Source organism: Anabrus simplex, chromosome 6 (genome assembly GCF_040414725.1).
Source record: "Anabrus simplex isolate iqAnaSimp1 chromosome 6, ASM4041472v1, whole genome shotgun sequence".
In the NCBI taxonomy this organism is placed as follows: domain Eukaryota; kingdom Metazoa; phylum Arthropoda; class Insecta; order Orthoptera; family Tettigoniidae; genus Anabrus; species Anabrus simplex.
The window spans coordinates 159,475,107-159,488,466 of record NC_090270.1 but is presented as its reverse complement, the minus strand read 5'-3'; the positions used below and the strand labels follow the sequence as shown (position 1 = coordinate 159,488,466).

General features: G+C 39.2%; 1 protein-coding gene across 1 annotated transcript; it reads left to right on the top strand.

The window, feature by feature from the left end:
- Positions 1–10,952: 10,952 nt before the first annotated feature.
- On the top strand, positions 10,953–12,560 carry LOC136875598 (tRNA wybutosine-synthesizing protein 2 homolog). Its single transcript, XM_067149141.2, has one exon. The coding sequence runs from the start codon at positions 11,040–11,042 to the stop codon at positions 12,420–12,422; it is 1,383 nt and encodes a 460-aa protein (XP_067005242.2). The 5' UTR covers positions 10,953–11,039; the 3' UTR covers positions 12,423–12,560.
- The last annotated feature ends 800 nt before the right edge of the window (positions 12,561–13,360 follow it).

Genomic DNA, 13,360 nt, shown 5'->3' with positions numbered 1-13,360 from the left:
TCAATCAAGCGAATTCTTACCAATGAAGTTCCTTCTGTTTTTAGTGTATATCCTGTTCACAAACGGTAAAGTGTCAAACGCAGGAGGGATCCAGCTCCCAGAAATGATGTATTGCCATCAAAATTTAGCATATTTTCTGATTCAGATAACGATAAACATACCATATCTTCAGCATATAACTGTTCTACGTCAGCCACAGACCAAAAGGGAGTGCAATTCTTGTTTCTATGTCAGGGAAGGCTACAAGTATCTCTGTTAAATCTATACTAACATATAAAGATGTAAAGTTTGTGTGTATGTGATGGCTAATTTCAGGAACTACAGGACCGATTCTAAAAATTATTTGAATGATGTAAATATACATTATCCCTGAGGGACAGGGGCTGTATTTTATTTTCAAAAAATTCGAGGGGCGTGCGACAGGGGAGATATAAAAATAACAGGCTAATATAAGCGAAATATCGAATTTGTCATACAAGGACAAGACAAACCTCATTTTAAGCCCGTTAATCCAGAGAACAAAACTCGGTAAGCCCTTCGGGCCCTAAAACCAACCGTTATGGATATATTGGTACCACATTACCCCTGCTCTAGGAACCGGATAAAAGAAACGAACTGCCGTAACCATGGCACCCGTCAGCTCCAGAATTCTACAGCAGCGAGATTATGCATGTTCGTTTGGACATAGCTGCCAACCAAGATTGGTACACGTATGACTTACTATCTGAAAAAATATACTGTTGTGTAAGACGCTCATAGGAATCCTTTGGGCGTGGATGGAAAAGGGGCGAAGTATAAAAATCTATATATATAAAATAAGAGTTTTGTCTGTACATGGCTCAGAATTTAAAAAGAATGGTATTTCTGTATCGGTCATGTCCACAGTAACAAGGAAATGCATTTTTTCTTTTCCGTAATGTCCGTCCGTCCGTCCGTCGTCCGTCTGTGTGTGTGCGTGTGTGTGTGTGTGTGTGTGTGTGTGTGTGTACACGCATCATGAGAAAACGGCTGAAGAGAATTTAATGAAAATCGGTAAAGTCGGGTGATGAACCCCTACAATCTAGGCTATAAATTATTTCATTCACGCTGAGTGAAATGGTACTTTAGGGGAAGGCCTGAAATGTAATTCTCAAATAAGTTATTTATGTTATTAGTGGTCGTATCGATAAATACTACATTACTAACATAACTTGAGTTATGTCGTAATTTAGTAGTAGTTATGTAAGTTATTAAATTTCCGATCACCGAGCTCGATAGCAGCAGTCGCTTAAGTGCGGCCAGTATCCAGTATTCGGGAGATAGTAGGTTCGAACCCCACTGTCGGCAGCCCTGAAAATGGTTTTCCGTGGTTTCCCATTTTCACACCAGGCAAATGCTTGGGCTGTACCTTAATTAAGGCCACGGCCGCTTCCTTCCCACTCCTAGCCCTTCCTTGTCCCATCGTCGCCATAAGACCTATCTGTGTCGGTGCGACGTAAAGGAACTAGAAAAAAAAATTCCGATCACTTATGTCTTATACATTGTTACCGTACCGCATTTAATCACAGAGATATTCATGAATTTGGATTTTTGTTACTAAGTTCATATCAGCGCCGAGTCACGAGAAAATGGGTAAACAGGATTTAGTGAAAATAGGTATGTAAAGTCTGAGAATAAGCAACTACAGTCTACGATATAAATAATTTTGTAAGACGCCCTAATATCACAGAATCGAAATAAAACTAATGCGAAGGCCTGCAATATAGAAAGCTCATAAACTTTATCAACAATAACATTACATTGACCATTGTTTGTTGTGATGTGCTTTTTGTCTTCTGTTTCCACTCATCCCCGATAGATAGGATTACTGCAGTGTACCGAGGTTTTTAAAATTTGATTTACGTCGCACCCACACAGGTAGGTCTTATGACGACGATGGGATAGGAAAGGAATAGTGGTGTGAAGGAAGCGGCCTAGGCTTTAATTAAGGTACAGTCTGGTGCGAAAATGTGAAACCACGGAATACCATCTTCAGAGATGCCGGCATTGGGGTTCGAATCCACTATCTCCCGGATGCAAGCTCACAGCTGCGCGCCTCTAAGCACACGGCCAACTCGCCTGGTCGTAGCGAGTGTAACAGCCTGCCTGTATGTTGGCGGGAAGTAACTGGGGAGTTAGATAACTTTCTTCTTTAGCATGCCATTCCTCTGGTTCATACATTTTCTGATATTACTGGTACGTAATACACTGGTTCATCATAGCATTCGAGCTATTCAATCCCTACTCTGAGGCACTGATTGGAATGAGTAGTGTGCATATTTAATGGAATAATAACAGACGAGTATTCACGGCAGTCTGTGACCTGGTTATTCCAGCTCTGGAACTTTGGACTGTTAGATGGGCACCGTAGTACTGCTCCTTGAAAGTGAGAAAGTGTGCAGTTTTTCATTTGATCGAGTATTTTATATGATAACATTGCTTTCAATGGCTACATTCCTGCTGACGTTTCTGTAATGACCTATGTTGAATTCAGTTAGGAAAACCACCAAGTCAATCTTTCTGAGAATCCCGTAGCGAAGCACGGGTACATCAGCTACTATTATATATAAATGGCATTGTTTGTTTGTATGTATTACATCTCCTCTTAAAACCACCGGAGCGATTTCAACCAAATTTGGTACACTTATGTCTTAGAATCAGGAGACAAACCGCATGGGGTAAGACACCCCTAGCACGCTTATGGGCAGGGGGCGATGGGCTAAGGTATAAAACATATCTAGAATAGTATCGATTCCATAATTTTCGTGGTCGCTGAAAAGCAATAGTGACTCTCCGAATTTTTTAAAGTTCATGTTCAGCCCCTTTTGGGGTGGGGTGAGTGAGATATAAAAATAATCGTAAATAGTGTCGAATCTACAGTTTTTGGGGTCACTCAGATGAATGGTGACAATCCAGATTTTTTATCTCTTAGGGGTGGGGCGAGAGGGCGACAGTCTTATTGACAATTGAAATCCTGTACATCGCATCTGTAATGCGACGTCTAAATACATATAGTTATCACTTATTAATTTTTGACAGGATCAAATACTTCCCAGCCAATTGAGCTTCCATAAGGACAAAGTTTTACTCGAAAAGTAAATAATCTAAAACTTGAAATCAAACACATCTAAATAATTCTAAAACTACGTAATAGATCGTAACATACCAATCTGCAAGTAAAAAAGGAATTCTATAAAAATTCACTTCACACGTAACTAACTGGTAATACAAATCTTAAAAGTAAACATTCAGAAACTATCCGGGCAACGCCATGGTGGTGGGATTATGATTGCCACCAGCTAGTACTAAAAAGGAAGCGACTATTTCGCATACAACGAAAAACATTAACTCCCTCTAACTATTTTCGTCTTAAGCGCCACATTGCTTATGCACAGCAGATGTTCAGTCATAAACGTCGACAAGCCTGGAAACAATGTATATCCTCCTTCAATAAGCATCTTTCTATATTTCTGCCTCACGTCTACGGAATGCAATACGGGCTCTTACCAGAGTTTCGAATCATATATCGCGCCCTACTATAGCTCCTAATATCCTGAATGACTTCATAACACCCTTAACTCCGGATTATCTCGTCCCATCTTTCATCCCGGCCATCCATTCTTCTTACCATCATTTTTCAGTACTTATACGTACGATAACTCTCAATGCGCCAACATCAACTCTGCAACGCTGTAATGCATCCACTCCAGGTCCTGACTATATTTCTTACAATTTGTGAAAATAATTACCTCCCAAAGCACAACGAGTATTTAATTTATTTAATGTTTTATTAAGCATCTCCATTCCTCCCAAAGAATGGAATAACTTTTTCTAATCCCTGTGCCCAATCTTCGTTTCTGTATGACGGAAGCTAAAAACATCAGAGGTATGGTCCTAGCATCATGTATTCGTAAATCCTTCATCAAAATAATGTTACAACGGTTCATCTGGATATTAGAGTATTATTCCCTAATGCCAAAATACCAATACGCATATTGTAAAGGCAGGAGCTCTCATGACGCAATCAACATGTTCATCATAGATATCTTACTAGCTAAATCTCGGAAACAACATACCATCGCTGTTTTCCTTGACATTGGGGGAGCTTTTGACTCTGTTCCCCTCCATATGTTATGGGAAATTTTATCTCGGAAAGGTATCCCAGTTCCGTTTATAACTCTTCTATGAGATCTTCTTACCTATCGCACTCTCATTCTCAAACCAGCACTAAGTGCGCAATTCACTCGTCAATCTATACACTGATTTGCAGGTAGTTTGAGCATATCTCAACAGATGGCTATAATATTCCGGGAATTGTGAAGAGAAGTGCACTTTAAAAATAATGGAACACAACTAAATTAATATATTGTGCCACAATACGTGCTCGTTTTGATTATTGTGCACACGTCATTGCCCTCGCACCCCGTGTGCACTACAATCACTCAACACCATACAACATCATGCGCTCAGCATTTGTTTTGGCGCCTTGCCTACCACTCCAACTAATGCTCTCTTAGTAGAAACGCGTGATCCTCCTCTGTAGATCCGCCGGCAATTTTTTGCCTCCAAGTACATTCTAAAAACGACTTATAGTTGTTTCAAATAATGTACTACCCAAACTCCAACTACTTGCAGCTTTGTTCACTGCACCTCTCATGGAACATTGCACAGCTCCTGCGTTACTTTGGGCTTATGACTCTGTCTCACCATTCAAATCTGTTATCATACGTAGTCCTGTACTTCCACATTATTCCGTATCTTATGGCGTGCTTCAATACACTCCTTCAGTTATCATATCTCGAGCTTTATCTTTTGCCATGTTCCCTTATCGGCTTACAAATTTTCTCTCATTTTCCAAAAAAATCCGTATCTCATACTCCAACGCCGGTAATAAATTTTATACAGACCGTTCCAAGAATGCTTGTGGCGTTGGTGCTGTTTTTTGTCAGGAGTTGTATCATTTATCCTCACACTTTTCTATTTTTCGGCTGAATTGTTCGCAATACGTCAAACATTACCGTATATCAAAAAACCATCTATACACTCTGCAAATATATTTACAGGTTCACTATCTGTTTTACAATCATTAAGATCCACAAATTTACAATTAACTGGTACGTCTATAATGTGAAACGTATCTTATACGACTTAAATCAATTAGGTGTGCATATTACGCTTATTTGGATAACTGCCCATACAAATATTCCTGGCAATGAACAAGCTGATATATTAGCCAAAGAGGCTTCCATGTTATCTACACCTCCCCTAACAATTGCTGTCCCTGCATCCGATTTCCCTCCTATGTAGTCAAGAAAAAAAGCTCGTGGCAAAACTTATGCACTGAATCTGCCCGCCTTAAGGAGGCTTTCTATCATCGTCTCCAACCTCTCTTACACACAAAGCACTGGTACCACAAGGCAACATATACCCGTCGGCATAGCATTAATATCATTCGACTTCATTTTAATCATGCATCAACACACATATATAAATTCAGATTTCATCTCATAGAGCATCCACTCCGTGTTTGTGGTTCATCAGAAGCTGATGCTAATAATCTAATATTCCAATGTCCTTCGTGCAACTCTTCCCGCCGCCGCTTTTATTCCAGTTTACTCAGTTTAAAACTCCCTCTTCCAACGTGCGTCGCACGTCTTTTTTATAGCCCCTCTCCCGCGATTCTCGGCATATTAAATGTTTTTTAGAAGAATCAAATCTAAACTTACAATCTCTTACTGGATACACTTTCTGCCATATCATTCTTGTTTCACAGTGCATTCGACCACACAGTATGCATACTAATTATACTTTTACTATAAACTTAGACTTGATTCTATAAATACTGTTGCTGCGACTCCCTTGCTAATCGCTACTGCTTGTTGTCACTTTTTCAACTCACAGATTGCGCGTACTCCTTTAGTCGTCTTACACATATCAGGTGTGTTACGATGTTGGGTTATTCACGACAGTCATAAATAAACTTTTCAAGTCCCTAAGTCCTTTTCATCGGTAAGAACTTCTTTGTATTCCTTCAGTATAGTATTCTCCCTTCCTATAATGTTTTACCCATAAGTAATTCCGCTAGCATTCCTATTCTAAACCTTAAATGTTGATCCGGTCATGTTTGTCTGGTATTAAGTCACCGAGGAGGATCACTCTGGCGTGAAGATTTGCACCTTGTGTCCTCGTGTGTTTCCCGTGTATCTGGAGAATACGATAAGTAGTTTTTCCCTACTAAAAGTTACACATGTTATATTATACAGTGACCTATTCCGGTGTTTTTGAAGTAGATATTTGATCCCTTCCACTCTCTGCCTACTTCCCTGAACAAGTGTAGTCAATAAGGAAACGTTGAGAACATAATTTGCAAACAACTTTGTCTGAGGTTTGTGCGAGTATTACATTGTAAAATTATTATAAGTATTGGAACTGGGTGACATCACATGCCCATTAACCGTTCAAGAAGAAGACAGTTTTCTGTTCCGCATTGTGGTAGTCAATAGTCAAGGATCAAGCAAATACAGTAGAGATAATTCGCGACACTTACGGATTTTGCCTTGCAAAAATGGGAGACAATTCGACGGTGGCGCTCCTAGTGACTTGACCTGAACAAATCGCGCTAAATTCAAATATCAATGGAAATGTATATACGGAAATGGATAAATAAATTACGTCTAGAAAGAAAGTGTTGTTGAGATATTAACTTCGAAGTTGCTAAAGCAATTCTGGATAAATGAATGAATAATTATTTAAAAGGTTATTATTCAAAGACAGACATATAAATAAGAAGTGAAATGGACTGGTGCGAAATGCCTTGATCTTTCATTTATGCATTACTTTTTTAGCTTTAGCATTCCTGCCTGAACTCTTACGGTTGGATTTGTCTTTTTTCTCATTTAAAAACATTGTATCATCACATTAAGACACTTGTTAATAAATATATCGGCACTTTCCTTACACATATGATGCAATGAATTAACATTTAATAGCTGGAGAATTTTCCTCTTAACATGAAGCCTACTAACAGAAAAATAATCTATAAAATCTCGGCTTTAATCTGAGAAGAGGGATAAAGAAAGAAAAGTATGAAAATGTTGTCGATAGTGATGCTTTAAGGAATATTTACGTAGAATTAGCGCAAAAATGTAACATACTCTTGGCCAAGGATCATATAAGAGAAATAGATCCGTCACTCCTGTATAATAATGTTGGCTGAGAAAACAGGTCATGGAAGCTACAGTGGCCACTTTCTCTCTGCCAACATAAGGAAATAAATCCCACAATAGTACCTCGCAGTAAACACGATGATGATAGTTGTTACTTTGTTAAAATTTTAATTGTGATAGAGATAATGATTGTATTTCGGTAGGAAAGTTGTACCTAAAGCTTCTCTCGTGTCTTTTACTTGAAAAGTAAATTGCAATTGCCGTATTTGTATGTTGGCAATGCTGTTATAACGCTAGCTTGTATCGTTGTTTCACCGTTCGCATTTTAATGTAAATTTACGTCTATTAAGTGATAAATGCAACAATGATTACTGAAAATATTAATGCAATTCATATAAAACCCCAAAACGCCCATAACTGCCTAAATCACGATCTAACATATCCTCATTCTTTCGTTCGTTCGTTCGTTGACCCTTCCCACGACTTTTATGTATGGGAATGGAAAACGCGAGAAGGAAAGAATGAAAGTAAAACACAGCATAATGCACTCAGTTTATATTTTGAATTTATTTATTCCAAACAGCAGGTAAGAAGCACAATCACACAGACGTTTACTCGCAACAGCTAGGTAGTTCAATGTGAAGTACGTTCATGATCATTATACTATTTCTTCACACTAAGAACGCGCATAATTATAATTTCACTCCATACTCTCAAAAAAATGGATCAAAAATCTCGTTCAATGCGAAAGAATCTCAACAAATTTTCGTCTAACAAGCACTATTACGTACCGTACGACCAAGGTCCCTTCGCGCGCAACGATAACGATGTTGCGTTTTGAATTTGCTGTACCACGCAACTGAATATGTAATGCCAACCTCTGCCTTCTAAATTAACCCTCTAAAAGAGAATTTTAGTTTTCATTAGTTGGCGCAGATCGATTGGCCCATCTCAGAACTGCTTCGGACGCTCCCTATGAAGTGTCACCCCCCTGCTCTTGGCTGTATTGTCGAGGATTTCTAAAGTCGCTGGCCTGGAAATGATCTGAACAGATCTTATAATTCCCTTCTTTCTTGTACACCTTATCCAAATCGCTTCTGTGACATTTCAAAACGCACAGATCACACCTACAACAACACATCGGTATTGAAGGTTAACTGCTGCACTATAGAATAAAATATGCGTATTATATTTTATGTCAGTTAAAATATGGGTCGAGCAGGTCAGAAGATTATGAAGTACTCAACGAGCTAGAATAACATAGAGAGGCGGAAGCGCTGCCTGGGTGAACCTAATAGAACGAACGTCCGCCATGTTTCCTGTTGTCACACAAGCAAGGGGGCATGGCCTTTAAATGACGAAAAGTGTAGAAAATACGCATTTTAGAATCGCTGGGGGAGAATTAAAGTCCGTTGCCGAAAGCTTGAAGCATGAAAGCGAATACCGCCACTTCATCATATTGCAGCACGAGGCCAACATCACGATCAGTTGATTGTAGGGTAGTTCGAAATCATCGCACAGTGACATACGAATAGGCCTCGAAATCGGAACAAGAGCGTTACCCTGCTTGGCTGTTGTGGTTAAGCGTAAATTAGAATAAAAACTATGGACATAAATATTTATGACAGGAAACCTTAAAATCATAGGGACCTATAATAGGTTACAACCTCATTCTGTTAATATTTATAAAATTATTGCATCCTCATGAGTAGTGTGTTCCTTTCTTAATCTGTTTACCCTCCCGGGTTGGTTTTTCCCACGGACTCAGCGACGGATCCCACCTCTACCACCTCAAGGACAGTGTTCTGGAGCGTGAGACATTGGGTCGGGGGATACAACTGTGAGGGAGGGCTGCACCTGCTATGCTGAACAGGGGCCTTGTGGGGGGAGAAGGAAGCGCCCGTGGCCTTAAGTTAGGTACCATCCCGGCATTTGCCTGGAGGAGAATTGGGAAACCACGGAAAATCACTTCGAGGATGGCTGATGTGGGAGTCGAACCCACTTCTACTCAGTTGACCTCCCCAGGCTGATAGAATCCCGTTACAGCCCTCGTGCCCCTTTTCAAATTTCGTGGCGGAGCTGGGAATCGAACCCGAGCTTCCAGGGGTGGCAGCTGCTCACGCTAATCAGTGCACCACAGAGGCGGCCCATGAATACTTTACCACAATAATCGTTTAGTATAATTATTTATTATAATATAGGGGGGATATCATGTTTCTCCCATTACCATATCATACTGGGATTACTAGCTTGAAAGTTGTCCATTCTGAAGTGTGGCGTAGTTTTAAAAACCAAGGCAACAGACATCTACAATAACGGCTGTATACATTTCAAAAATAGCAGTAAAATGCTGTATTTATCATACTTGGTGTACGTTTGAACGAAATAAGTGATTTTTTGTGGTTACGTTTTCTTGGTGGTGGACGTTCCATTTCCTTTATTTGTAAATGTGAATGAAAATTAAATAGGGCTGGAAATATACAGAGCATAAGCAACTGAATTGAGTGGGATACCGTTTATCTCTTTTCGCCCTCACAACGCATTGTTCAGTTAATTCCTTGTTCTTTAAACGAAATCTGAAACAAAATTCGACAAATAATTACCGTGGCTATCCGTACTTTCGCTAAGTAAACAATAAAATGGATTTAATTACAAACAGAAATTACAAAAAGGAATCTCGGCTATAATTCAGTAATACTTACTTAAAGTACGATATATCCTTGGTTTTATTACTCCGATTAGTACAACCATACGCTGAGCTTACGGCTGTCATTCTTGAAAGCGAGAATCTATCTTTTCATTTCTTAAAACTTAGGGAATTAAATTGGCATGCACGATCTCCCCGTCACCTCAACATATGCTCTCGCGCCAATTCGCTTTGTTTTGACAACCGTTAACATGGCTGCCCCTTATCAACTTGCTTCAAGCAGGGAGCGCTGATGTCAGGTATACAGCCCCTCTATGTTATTCTAGCTCGTTGGAAGTACTATAAAAATCTCTGTCACTGGGAGAATATATATGCAAACACAATATTACTTACATGTTCTTGTCGCGAGGGAACCTGAAGAACGACCGCGCATTTTTCTCTACTTCGTAATTACTGCAGCCAAACACAGCACATACCTTTCCCCTCGTGTTGAGAGGAGATATCAAGGAATGACACACACTACTATTTATTTATGTCAACTCACTGAAAACGCATAAATAACACCAAAAACTTCACACAAAAATACACGTGCTCTTATGAGAGAATCAGTACTGTTCAGGTCTATCCGCTAGAGTGAACTCCAGTAGCTGTCCCTCGATATCTCGCTCAGTGTCGCGTATTATCTCTACTGTATTTCAATCAAGTTCTATCTGCGCACATTTTAGCGATAGATTTACACTCTAGTGCTGATCGGTTATCTTCGAGATTCGTTTGGCAACCTATGAAACACAAACTAAGAATCGCTTATCAGCGCTGTGCGACATCTGGCGTACACTTTACGTACTCGTACTGTTGTTGTTTACACAGCAAAGCCAAACTATAGAATTCATGCTAGGAACCCGTTTCGCACCGGGAAATATTACATAGTATTATATATTGTGTGTGTGACACAGTTATTGGCGTTAAGATAATAAAGGTTTAGAAAATTCATATCGATCGACCATATTATCGATTCAATGCAGATTTCATTTCCATTCAGTTGGCAGTATTTACCGGAACCGACAGAGCCACCTTCATACTCCTCACAGAGCTTCGAACGTTAAACACAGAGTACAAAAATCTATCATTAAAAAGTGGGCGTACAGTAGTTTTGGTAGTTTTTGGTTGCGACTTGCGAAGGCGTAAATATTGATTTCGTTTTTTAAAATATGGAACTTCTAGTTGCAGTTATGGACATTAAGCATTGTAAACTTTTGAAGACTGAATTTGAGAGATTGAAAATTATTAATAAAAGTTTTCATTTCAAGAGATATGACACAAATATATGTGTACCTTTGATTGAAAGTGCCAAGGCAGATCTCTTGCCTTATTTGCTTAGTGGAGGCACATACATAATGAATGGTGCTAGCTTTTGTCTTCAGTATGAGAAGAGTGAAGATAGTTACATGCCGCGTAGTGTGCTGTCATCGTCGGATTGCTTGGCGTTACAAATTAAGAAATTAATGAGATTGCGAAATATAGAAGGATGTGAAAATATATTGCATGAAATCCCTAAATCATGGGAAAAGTATGGGGATTTGGTAATGTTTGATTCCAGAAAGTGTTTTTCAAACACAGTCTGGAAAGAACTGGGTGAAGAACTTTGGAAATGCATTTGCAGTGTTTTAAAAGTTAAAAGGATTGCATTCAAGTCTCGCATACAGTCGGATGAATTTCGTTCTCCTTGTGTACACATGGTCTGGGGAGATAGTAGTTGGGTGCATCATGTAGATAATGGTATACATTACAATTGGGATGTTGAAAAAAGCATGTTTTGTGCAGGAAATGCTCCAGAACGACACAGGGTTAGTAGGTTAAAATGTGATGAACAAGTTGTGGTCGACATGTATGCTGGAATTGGTTATTTTACTTTACCATTCATATTGCATGGCAGAGCAAAACTTGTGCATGCTTGTGAGTGGAATCCTTATTCTGTTTTAGCATTGAAAATAAGTTTGCAGCAAAATAATGTTTCTGATAAGTGCATTATATATGAAGGCGACTGTTTAAAATTATGTCCAAAAGGTGTGGCAGATAGAGTGAATCTGGGTTTATTGCCTTCAAGTAGAGTTGGATGGAAAACTGCATGTGCTGCTCTCAGAACAACAGGGGGTGTTCTTCATATCCATGAAAATGTTGTCTCTGGTAAAAGTGACAAAGTGCCTGATACCTCAGACTGTGGGCATCTAAATGTAACTGAAAGTCAAACTGTATGTATGACGTTTTGTGAGAGATGTAGTTATATCTTGAAGGAGTTGGATGCATCATACACTCGGGAAGGAATTTTGGAATCTTTCAATTATTCTCAAAATTCTTTCCACATAGTAAGCAGCCAAGTGCTTGAGGAGAATCCTGCTATGAACATTTATTGGAGAAATTTAGAATGGAAACTCTGGGCACTTCATGTCTGTCATAGTTTATTTGACAATTTTGTTGAACTATATGGTGAAAATACTCCATGGAAAGTGAGTGTTAAGAACTTGCATCATGTTAAGTCATATGCTCCACACATAGATCATTTAGTGCTAGACGTGTGTTGTATACCACTTTAGGTAGACTACTGCAGTAATAATTATTATCGCCTATAATTTAAACTGAGTCTCCTTGAGTGAAATCTTATGAAATCTAACCATGAGAAATGTTCTTATGGAGTTTTCATTTGGATTGGGAATTTATGACATTAAAGTATTCAGAAGCAATGTATATTTTTGCCTTTTAACTATTAAGCACCTCTGTGGAATCTTTGAACCAGAGCTAAAGACAATTCCTATAAGCTAGTCTGTTTAGCCGGTATGAATCAAATTTACATAATTTTTTGAAGTTTTTTTAAAAATCGTATGCCATAACGATCTTTATGGCTTGTCAGGAACTTGCCTCAGGGGCTCTTAACTTGGGAGCATGGGTTGGCGAATACGGGGTCCTGAGCTGAGTCCTGGCATTTCTTCCACTTGTGCCAGGCTCCTCACTTTCATCTATCCTATCCTATCCGACCTCCCTTGGTCAACTCTTGCTCTTTTCTGACCCTGATGGTATTAGAGCACTCGAGGCCTAGGGAGTCTCATTTTCACAGCCTTCGTGGCCCTCGTCTTTCTTTGGCTGATATCTTCATTTTTCAAAGTGTTGGATCCCTTCCATTTTTTCTCTCTGATTTGTGTTACATAGAGGAGGGTTGCATAGTTGTACTTCCTCTTAAAACAATAACCACTACCACCTGTCAGGAACTTATGTTCAAAACGACTACCAACTAAACAAATTGCAATGGGTGCATCATGTAGATAATGGTATACATTACAATTGGGACGTTGAAAGGAGCATGTTTCGTGCAGGAAATGCTCCAGAACGACACAGGGTTAGTAGGTTTAAAACCTAAATCATTGTTAACTAATTGATTTGAGGAGAAGAGAAGGATATGTATTGAGGAAGCCTACAACACTTTTCTGTTGTGTGTTTCTGAAGTGGCCCTGACTAACTTTTAGGTTTTTGTGAGGAT

Excerpts from the sequence above, each read along its gene's own strand:
- LOC136875598 (XM_067149141.2), top strand. The coding sequence starts at position 11,040 with ATGGAACTTCTAGTTGCAGTTATGGACATTAAGCATTGTAAACTTTTG.